The sequence below is a fragment of the Lagopus leucura genome, unplaced genomic scaffold (genome assembly GCF_019238085.1).
Source record: "Lagopus leucura isolate 7727_CA_CO unplaced genomic scaffold, USGS_WTPT01 Super-Scaffold_100002, whole genome shotgun sequence".
Lineage (NCBI taxonomy): Eukaryota > Metazoa > Chordata > Aves > Galliformes > Phasianidae > Lagopus > Lagopus leucura.
The window spans coordinates 37,484,764-37,496,535 of NW_024962263.1; the positions used below are offsets into that span (position 1 = coordinate 37,484,764).

The 11,772-nt window shown below is 34.4% G+C and overlaps 1 protein-coding gene across 1 annotated transcript in view; it reads left to right on the top strand.

Moving 5' to 3' along the window:
- The window catches only part of TMX3 (thioredoxin related transmembrane protein 3), a 42,816-nt gene extending 32,843 nt beyond the window's left edge, over positions 1-9,973 (top strand). Inside the window, exon 16 of the mRNA XM_042869356.1 lies at positions 9,879-9,973. Within this exon, the coding sequence (XP_042725290.1) occupies positions 9,879-9,935 (57 nt within the window). The 3' untranslated portion in view covers positions 9,936-9,973. The remainder of the gene's footprint in view (positions 1-9,878) is intronic.
- The last annotated feature ends 1,799 nt before the right edge of the window (positions 9,974-11,772 follow it).

Below are 11,772 nucleotides of genomic sequence, written 5' to 3' on the forward strand. Positions count from 1 at the left end.
ATTACTCCATCAAAAAACAAAACAAAACAAAAAAACACCAAAAGGTGATTTGGCTGAGTCTCTACAGAAAGGACTCTGCACTTTGGTATTTCACAGTTGATATTTCACAGTCCCTCTCAGCACTGCAACAGTATGTCTCTGCTTGCCAGGGTATGGTTAAAATGGAAGAGTAAAAAATAAAAGCCCTGTCATATTCAGCAGAATGCATCTTACACTGAGTAGAACAACATTGAATGGGAAGGACACGCTTCACAGGGTGTAACCCTGTCACTGTCATAGTGACAGGATGACTCACTGGGTTTTACATTTGTAGACAAGTTCTGCTTTACAGTTTTGCAAGTACATTTAAACCCATGGACTGCTAAATGTCTGAGGCTAGACATAGCAATCTTTCCCATTTGTGCATGGGTACCTATGCAAATAACTAAGAGAAACAGGAGTTGCAATATAAAAATAGTAGAATTATCAGGCTTGCATTTTTGCAAGAGAAATGGTCTGATATGTGTAGAGAGAGAACAGTTTTTGGTGAAACTTTCTAACTGAAAATCTAAGAGCTTGGTGAGGTGGATAGGTATAAGAACTGATGCAAAAAAGGGTGAAATAAAGAACTGAAATATCTACAATCCTTTGTTTTGGAAGTACTTTTCCCAGGTTAGATGAGAACACTGTGGTTGTTGTAGCCTTAGAGAAATATATATTATATGTAGGATACTAAAGACATTATGTTCCTAGTAACTTGACAAAATTAAAAGCTACCATTATCCATCAGCGTCCAGAGATATGCGGTGATGAACTAAGCGACAGCATCTGCCAGTTGCTTTGGGTGAAAACACTGTCCTTCAACTTTTCATTTGCCTATTGTGTCTATTAATTCATCCTCTTTAATTTCCCTTCTTTTTATTCTAATTTTCATAGAACCACAGAATCATAGAATGGTTTGGGTTGGAAGGGACCTTTAAGATTATCTAGCTCCAATCCCCCTGCTATAGGCAGGGGCAGCTCCCACTACAACAGGTTGCTCAAAGTCACATCCAGCCTGGTCTCAAATGCATCCAGGGAGGGGAACTGACAACCTCACTGGGCAACTTGTTCCAGTGTCTCGCTACCCTCACAGTAAAGAATTTCTCCCTAATATTTAGTCTAATATTTAGTCTAAATCTACTGTCTTCAAGTTTAAAGTAATTTCCCCTTATCCTGTTGCTACCTCCCTGTAGAAAATATCCCTTCTCAGCTTTCCTATAGGCCCCCTTCAGGTACTGGAAGGCCACTATAAGGTCTCCTCAGAGCCTTTTCCAAACTGAAGAGCCACAGCTTTCTCGTCTTGTCTGTGTAGAGGAGGTGCTCTAGCCCTCCGATCATTTTCATTGCCCTCCTCTGGACCTGCTCCAGTAACTCCTTGTCATTTTCTCTTTCTTTTGTATTGTACTTTCTAGCAATTTTGTCATTTTCTAAGATTTTGATTTTAGTTCCTTCTCCTACGCATCAGCAGTCAGAAATTCACAGAAAATGTCAGATGATGAAACAATCTGTAGTTAAAAATCTTCATTTGGACTACTACATGACCACGACTAAAGACACATCACTTCATAATGATGTTGCTCTATCAGTGGATGATTGTACTCAGTACCTTACACAGGTTTGTGCATTAGTTTTGGGCTGGTGAAGATGGAATTAATAAGACATTAAAATAAGGATAAGGTTATGACACATCTTATTTTAATGTATTTGTATGCAGTACATAAAATATTTTTCCTTGAGCCTTGCCTTTGGGGAGTTGTCAAATCTTAGCTTTATATGTAGAAAGCTATAAATTTAAAATATTCTTTTGAATTTTTACTGCATTTAAGGAAGACTTTAGGGCTCTTTCAAAGCAGACCATACAGATAAGCAGCTGCTGATTAATTCTGTTTTGACCACAGATGATAAACATGCTGTGCAAATTACTTCTTTCCTTCTAACCAAGTATTAATCTTTATCATTAAAATACCATGGATACAAGATGATGTGCTACTCCTTTTGTTCGTATAGTTAATCTTTGGATCAGCAATTGATGTTCAGTAAGTTAATTATAAACATATAAATTATATAAATACATATATTGATGCAAGGAATGTATTTTTCAGACTGAAAAAAACACTGATTTCTTTCAGAGAGTTTTTATTTCTTCCTTATATCCCGTTCTTAAGAGAAAGTAGATATGCAACCTCAGAGTGAGTCATTTTGGTATAACTGCACGTCTGTGGCAAACATAGTGGTTACTATTGAAGTTCATATGCTTGTTCTCTTGGAAAAACCACTTTAAAATGAAAATAAAATAATATTCTCACCTATTCAGAATGCCACAATTGGAACTCCAATCCCAAGGTATATTTGTTGAAACATCTTTCTCCTTCCCATGTTGTGCTGAAGTAAACATCAACATAAAAACAAAGTATTGGGCCTGTACAACTGATAGGTATGTAGGCAGTTCTCATAATGGAAATAACTCTTCTTGCTTCTTTTACACATGGCCAACCTTACATAACATTCATGAGAATAACTCCCAATTAATTCATGTTTTATACTTGAGCAGAACTATAACATCCTTATGGATTCCTCAGAGCTTTCTACCACTGTAGTTTGCTATATCTTGCAAGACAAATTTTGGGGAATTTTTAGTTTGTCAATAGCATTGTGTTATCTAACTAATTTCTAAATTTCTGTTTACCTATAGAAATGGAACAGCAATAATAACGATTCTGCAAAATCTCTCTTGTATAATTCAAGCCCTAAATATCACAAATCAGAAGTTAGTCTGGGTGTGATTACTTAAACTTAGGCATTAGGACTGTTGGTTCACATAATTTCCAACTAGATAAGTGTGTCTGTTGCAATGAGATGAAATGGTTGATTTAATTTAAACAAAACAATGAGTGAAGTTTTTAGTCTGTGCCACAACTCAGTTCTCTCAGAAAAAAAAAAATTGTATTTATCTGTTCCTCAACACTAAGACTGGTGTCTGGTTAGCTGTAGTTCATTTAAATATTTGAAACATGGTCTTCAGATGCAGAAGATCAAGGTAATACTTAAATTTAAAAGAAACTGATCTATAGATTGCAAAAAAAAAAAAAAAAAGTACCCTCTTCCTGTCAATTCTCTAAAACACAACTGTAAGAAACAGAATTTTAAGACAACGCACTTACCTTTTAATGCTTTTGGATCCCAGTGGTTGCCAGGTTGTTCAGCACTGTTTTAAAGTAATGATAAATCATAAATTAATAATAATTTATAAATTTATAGGCTCTGTGTATGTATCACTATGTGACTATCACTGTGTGATTTTAGACAATTTAAAACTTAGAAATAAATTCATCATCAATTAAATAGAATTTCATACACTACAGATAATGCAGGTCTTGTTATTAAGCAATAATGATGACATGCTTCTTCAATATTCATATCTTTTTTTGTTTCATATATTAATTCATCGGAGCAATATTTGAAAATTGTTTAATTATCCATTCTTCCAATTGTCCGAGATCAGGAAAATAATCACCCCGGTGAATAAAAAGGGAAAAATATTGTAACTATCAATTTCCTGTGTATTTCAAGTTTTCATTAGTACGTGGCTCAATTATTAAGGGGATCAATAGGGAAAATGTAGATTGTACTCCCTGATGAATAGATTGAAAATACTATGGGTGGTCTGGTTCACAGAAAATTAAAAGAACATCTCTGAAGTTAACTTTATACGTTTTTAAATAGCAACTAAGACAGCTCTGGACCATTCCTTAGGAAAACAGACTATTGAATTTAATTAGGATTTCAAGTCTTAACCTTCCAGCAGTGCTTCTCTGTTAATATGGTAATATTAGCAAATGTCAAGTCTCAAATATAACTCAGTATGTTAATGTGACTTCTTAATAATTAACAGCCTAATCCAATCCTTCTGGAGCAAGTCCACTGGAAGTCTCTGAAATATAATTACAGATTTAGAAATAATTTGATGGGAAAAAAAAACATAGTGTTTTTCAAAAGAATTTTCAAAAAAATTCTTTCAAGTCTCTGCCTTTAATGCTTTCTCTTTGCAAATGTTCTGATACATTCTCCTCTTGTGCCCCACCACTCAGTGGGATAGAAAGTGTTTTGCGACAGCATTCACTACGGATTAGTAAAACTCAGAAGTGGGTTTCAGTGCTTTATATTTGAAAATAATTAGACTATGCAGTGTAAAATTTTAAAACATACATTTGAGAGAAAACAACCCTACTAATCAAAAGAGAGATTATGTTAGGAAAAAAATTCTTTGCAGTAGGGATGATCAAACACTGGAATGGGCTTCCTAGAGAGATGGTTGTTGCCCCATGCCTGTCAGTGTTCAGGCATTTGGATGATGTGCTCAATAACGTGCTTTAACTTTTTGGCTAGCCCTGAAGTGGTCAGATAGTGGGACTAGGTAATCTTTGAAGGTCCTTTCCAATGGAGCAATTGTATTCTTACTGTAATGAATAATGGGTTCAGTTCAGCTCTATTGTAGTTTGATGCATGCTGTGTTTAACTGACGGAGGCTTAATCCAATGTAATAGTTTTAGAACCAGGTTGTCTGCACCGGTTTATTTATATGATTTTTATTAAAAAAATTTCTAATATACTCTGACTACCATCATGATCTTTTGCTTGAGTAACCCAAAATAACATGTTACCGTACACAGACAATGATTGTAATGCTTATCTGAATGGTAATTTTGCTTAAAAATTATTTTGCTCTGGAATTCCAAGTGGACTTGCAGTATGTTGAAGAGATTTCATTTCCAAAACAAAAATAAAAAAGAAATCACAAACCAGTCGTAATTTCTTCCAGGGAGTTTGGCTACCTGCAACTTCATGCATTTCTTTTCCTATTGTGGCCCTTCCATGAACACATTATTTGTCTCCATACTGGAATACTCTTCAACTGTCTATTTTGAATGGAGGCAGTAAAACAAGGTGAACTATATTTAAATAGCTATTAGATTCAATATTTTTCTATTCAGCTGAAGTAAACTCAGCTCAGTAAACACATAGCAATCAGGTAACAACAAGTGTATGACTTACCTATAACACCTACTGGAAAAATAATATAAGCGTTTGAAATAGTGAAAGGTTTTATTTGTATTTTTTTCTTGTAATGCTTATTTCTGTGTTGGTTTCTTGAACATTTTCTGTGTTATGAACATTCTCAGCTTCCGCTGTCTAAATGAATAGTAGTCATAGTGGACAGGGAAGTCACCACAGGGTTCGACAATGTGCCTTACTACAGTACATTTTTTTCTCTTCTGATTATAATCAGGACTTATTATTTTATCACAGCTTTTTTAAAAAGGGAATTTTTATTCTAGTTGTTTAGATTCACATTTAATTCCAGTGTCGCATTAAAAAAAAAAAAAAAAAAAAAAACAAGAGAGAAAGAGAGGTTAAATTTAGATTCTAGTTTCTAGTTTACAATCTAATTAGCATTACATGCTGATAATCAATAAATTGACTGCTCCATCTCTTTAAATTTCTCTTTTCCAAAGTGTGGGAAGGAAAACTCAGGTTAATAATGTCTGGTAAGGAAGAATGCTATTTTTATCTTCTGTGTAGTCGTTTTAAGCTTTATTACTCCAAGAATTTCTGAATGTTATCTATAAAAACAAAGTTGAAAGAGTGTCAGCTGAGTGTTTCAGAAAATGAAGTTCTTAACATGCCAGAAATATCCAAATTTTGTGTATTTTGTAATTTGCTGGTAAGTTGTCATAACAGATATTTTTTCAAAGTATAATACAGTAGCAGAATGCAGATTTAAATGCAGATTTTTCACAATACAATCAAAGGAAGATTATATGTATCAACACTTGGGCACATTATCTGACATTTGGCAGATTACAAGAATCCAAACCAAGTAACTGATGCTTAACTTCATTATAGTTTTGCTGAAGTGTTAATTAGGGATTGAAAGTGTACAGGAAAATTATGTGAAGAACATATTTTAGTAAGGTACATAGGCAGTATTTCAGGGATATGTTGAATTTACTAAATTAAAAGATTTAATAAACCTGTTTTTCAGTGTGGAAAGTCTATTGCAGCTTTGTTACATACACAGAGGTGCGAAAATGGCACTGGGAATTGAACATTCATTCAGTATTGGAAAAGACTGGTAAAGTATGTACTTGTCCTAGCATAACATATATTATATAATATATGATGTGTTTGTCCATAAAGTATATTATAATTTTTTAAATACTGTCATAATGACAAACCAGTTCTGTTTTCAAACCAGTCAAATCCAGATCTGCCCCTGTGTTTTTTGAGATTGGAAGCCCTTTGATGTCTTGATAAAGGCAAATGGAATTTTGGTATAAATGTAGGACCTGCTCTACAGGAATGCTCTGTTGACCATGGCAAATGACGAATTTTAGATAGCAAAGACTTAGCACCTCTCTCAGATGTGGCTGAACCTCTTCTTTCTGTGCATGAGGCTTTTATAAAGTGTCTGCTATTGCACACAGATAAAGTAGAATACCCTTGTAATTAGTTTTCTTTGCTAGACATCAAACAGTTAAAAAAATATATAACTGTTTATTGTTATGGGATTAAACCATGAGCCATGTTATTAGCTTGCTTGTAGAACTTAATGCAAGCTGTAAGGTGTTCACAAATCTTGCGTAATGCTTTGACACATTATTATTCTAATCTTGTGTTGTATCTTTTTATAAAGTTTTACTGCGCTGTTGTTTAAATTGTATTGCTGTGGAGTCCTATCGTTTTTAGAGTTCTTATCTCATGAGTTTCAGGCATCTCACTTTTGGAGTTTCTTCAAAGCAAGCAGTACAGGGATATGTAAGAACCTGCTTCATCATGGTGAGGTTGATGGAAATGTGTGTTGCTTTGTGTCTTAAAATGCCTGTGGTTTTCTTCATGCACTCTATTGGTTAACAAATGCAAAGCCAGAACTATATTTGTTTTTCTTCCTGAAAGCAACAATGCTTGTAAGAGGAATCACTTTAAACTGATTTCTCATCTCTATTCATTCTAAATAATAATAATAATAATAAAATAAAAATTGGCCAAAGTATTTTAAAAAAAGGAAATATTTTTTCTTATTTTAATTAGGCAGTAGTCTCCTTTTCCAGTGGAATAGTGATAAAACCAGAGGATCTTTCTCATTCTTCTTGCAATTAGTTCTCACTAGAATACAAGTATTAAAAAAATGGCCTGGTTAGAGAAAAAGGAAGCTTGTTATGATTTTTAGTTCCAGAGATAGGTACTTACATTCCAGGGTTCTTAGGTGTTGATTTAAATTATTATGACAGATACATGGCTACTTTTTACAAAGGAAGTCTTTGACTTTATTTGCTCCACGTGAAAAAGATCTAATTCAGAGATGTTTTTCTCAATCAAAAAATGGAGAGGAACATGGATGATTTGTCCTTAGATAATACCAATAATAAAATACAAGATAAATTAGATGAATTCATTTTTTTCCCCAAAGAGGCATGAATATATTTAACTTTTTCTTCCTCACGTTTTCTCTTAAGAAGGAAGAAGACTGAGTTTGGAACTGGTGCACAAGGCTGATGACAGTCTCTATCCACACCCTTTGCCATTTTCCTTTTAATGATTTTTCTCTTTGGATGATCATTAGCTGTAAAGGAAAAAATATTTCCATAAGCATACAAGACTTCCAGGCTCATATCCCTAATTACTATTCTTTGGAAAGATGACAGCACATTTCGCTGTAATTATAGCTCAGCTGGATGTGATCTTATGAAAAAAGGACTCATTTTGGATTATTGTAAAAGATGTTAGCATGGCGTTCTCTAACGCATGAAATGTGAAACCAGCGAAGAATAGACTTGATATTCTTACTGATTTCTAAGGAGAGCAAAATTATTTGTGATGGATCTCATGAATATTTATTTTCCTATTACAGAAACTGAGAAACTTGATGTTTAAAAAAAAAAAAAAAATATATTGAAAGAGGAATATTAGACAAAGATATTACTGAAGACAGCTGGTTAGCTGAAAAGACAGCAAACCAAATCTATAGCTGCTGTAACTTTAACAAGTAGAGAATCCACACTTGTATGTAAAAAACTAGCCCAAAGCATTTTTGTGAGTCCTTAAAGTACAGTGCTATTTAGACCAGAAAAACTGGAAGGTACTGCTTGAAATATGGGTGTGTAGATGTCTCCTTGCTTATTTTCATGATGCAATTAACTTGTCATTCCACTGTTGTTTTTTTTTTTTTTCTCTTACTGGGTTATTGAAGTATTTTTCTCTGTTCTGATAAAGTGCTTGCATGAAAGCTTTGAGCTGAATTTATCTGTCTGTAACATCTGAAATTTGGGAGACTTGTGCACTTAGAAATTTATTAAAACAACTATAAAAATATAGGAAAGCAGACCATCTTCCTTACTTTCTGCTGAAAATAATTTCATAAATGAACAATTCAGTATTACGATTTTTTTTACTCGTGAAAAAGTTGGGTAAATGCAATGGGAAACTACTCAAACAGTCATATCCGAATCACTGGTGTTTGTGGTTGAAAGGGATACAGTCCTATGCCAATTTTCAAGACAAATGAAAGCATGGTTAGATTAAGCAGGCACCTTACTTTAGTCTAAAATTCCTTCTAGTGAACATAATGACATTATGTACTGCATCCTGCTAAATAAATACAAAACCCCCAGACCAACTATCAGCTTTTCAAATTTCTACATGTTTTAATAGTATTAATTGATGCTGAACCAAGGGTAACTTTAAGTGCTTTGCCAATACGCTTGCACTACATCTACTGCGGCTTCCTATGTATATTGCTTCTGATTATAAGTTGAGCTAAGGTAATTCCATTTGTTATGATATCTTTTTATGAAATGCTGTAAAAACAGTAACACAAAGAGCTTTTATAGAATATGTTGAAGATGATTTTACTTGGTAAGTCTTTATAGGTATAAACTGAAATGTATATAAAAACTGATTGGGGAAAAGATAAAATACTATGGAACTGTCTTAAAAATCAGATAGTGGTAGGTGCTCTGTATTAAGGTATTAAATGAAACATCAAGGGTCATCTTGCCAAAAGGTAGACATCTCAAACAAAATCAAGATTTTGTTTGTTTGTTTGTTTATTGAAGGAAAGAAAGCCTTTTGGCTCAGGAATCTCCGGTAAATGGAGATGGAAGCCTTCAAACAAAAGTACTGGCATTTATACTTGTGGTTATACAGATATGTTTGTAAACAAGTTGGAATTATTTGCTGTATAATTCTCATATGAGGTATGTACAATGTGCTTTTTACAGGAGCTGGAAACATGTAGTGCTTCATGTAGAAAGACAGCAATTGTCTGTATGCTGGCCCTGGCTTGTTTTTGACCGTCTTTCCAACACTGCCATTAGTGTTTGAGCAGAGTTCCTTATGACATGGTAATGAGCTAGTGGCAAAAATACATTAAAAAAGAACAAAATTTGTGCTGCATGAGAAAGAAAAAGTGGAATGGAGCCTATTACATGTACAAAACCAATCCACAAAGACAGTTCCAGCATCTGAGAGCAGCAGTTATCTTCAGCTTACACCCTGCCTGCCTCCACCTCAACCACACCTTCCAGCTCCATGTCCTGCTTCAGTACCTTTCATTCTGTACCTTGCTCTGTACCTCTACTCCTGCAAAGGAAGTTCCATAGTTCACTAAAACCTGTTCCTAATCCTCCACCATTGTGAAGGCTCTGAAAGCTCATGCAAATGTCATTAGAGCCACACCACTGTGTGATGGTCCAGCAAATTCATTAGTTTGTCCACCCGAGCATTCTGTCCATTAACTCCTGAATGAGTAGAGAAATCACTAGCTGCAAACAACCTAAAATATATTTGTGTCTTTACAGCATCCACCATCTCCCAGAAATATCTTTATAGCATTGGAGCCTACAAGAAAACAGTAATATTTCTCTTTGAAGAAAGTGTGTGTCTGTATTTAAATGTACGTATATATATACATATGTATATATACAAAATAAAATAATTTGGGCTTGCATCTCCTATCCATGGGGTCTTCCTTACCCTTTGTAAATCTTCTATATATCTTTGAATATCTTCTATATATACCATATTTTATAAATGTGGAAGATGTAGTGTATAGATATTTGAAACTGGACAAAGAATTTTAAGAATTTCTCCCTGTTAATTTTAACTCTAGGTTCTTTCAGTCTCAGGTGCTTAAAATAAAATAGAAAGGAACTGCATTTTTTAAACCTTACAATGAATAATTCATGGGAAATCTTAGAAATCCTGAAAATACCATGTAAGACAGTTACTGAGCTCAGGTTGTTAGTGCCAGAATATCTTGTATCTCATTTCTGTTTTTAAGATTAGACTGTCCCCAAGTGAAAACGAAAGATCGTTTTATTGTAAATATTTCCTTCTTTCTCTCTCTCTTTTTTTTTTTTTTTTTTTTTTTTTTTTTCCCTTTCTCTGCTTTGGGATCCTGAGCTCTAGGTCTTACATAAAGAAACTTTAAAGGAAAATCTAGGAAAAATCATTACTGGGCAAAATACATTTTTTTATACAGCAAGCATTCATTAAAATTTGAAGACAAATTAAGAAGTAGAATGGGAGCCAACTTATGTTCTCTGGGATAACAGAAGACCTCCCATGATCCAATTCAGTGAATGTCCCTCTCTGTTTCATTCTTTGCATTTGCACTGTTCAAACGGAATCTTTTTCCACTTAGTATCGCTTGTCCAGGTAAAAGATCCAGAACTTCATTGTTTGGCGACTAGACTTGTAGGTTATAATCACAAGCCTGTGATTTTTAGGTTTCTCTGTGCGGGAAAGTTACTGTGCAGTGAGCTGGGGTTGGAATTTACAGTACTACTCTCTTATTCCACTTTCGTTTTTAACGCAGTTGGGAAAAAACTCATTTGAAAGTGAGCTTACAGTGCTCAGTGTACTCAACCTGACAAATAACTGGATTATAAATTCCAGTTTTAACTTACGATTCTTTTTAATAGATGAACCAAATTTTTATTTCTGTTGAAACTTGTTTGTTTCAGTTTGTGCAATGTTCACAGTTTTTTTTCTATGAAGTTAACCCAGTCACCATTGCTACTGTTATTAAAGTATGTGTTAAAAGAACCAATTAAAAAAAAAGAAACAAACAAACAAAAAACAACAGTGGAAGTAATACAGAGTGAAGGTTAAGCAGAGAAATCAGGTCTGTGGTATGACTCAGACTGGTATTTTAGCTTGGTTCTGTTTTAAATATGATGACATGATGTCTTAAACACAAATGATGTTGTTTCTTCCCCTTATTAAATGCACCTTCTAATTGCTTGACCTTTCTATGTTCTGCATGTACTCAATATTGTAGATGCATGCGTTACACAACAACATTGTGGATACTGGGCAAAAGCATCCTAGCAAATGAAGAAAAGGAACTGGCTGACAATCAACATAAGCCCAGGACAAGGCTAAGATGGAAGAGAACAAACATCTCCAACATAATGCAAGGCAGGTCATGGTATCATACAGGCTGGAAAAGACTGATGATCATCTAGTCCAGCTGTCCACCTATCACCAATATTGCCCATTAAATAATGTCACTTAGTGCCACCTCTACACATTTCTTGAACATCTCCAGGGACAATGACTCCACCACTTCCCCAGGCAGCCTAATCCAGAGCCTCACCACTCTTTCTGAAATTTTCCCTAAACGCAGCCTGAACCTTCCCTGTCACAAACTTGAGGCAATTCCCTCTCATTCTATCACCTTTACCTGGG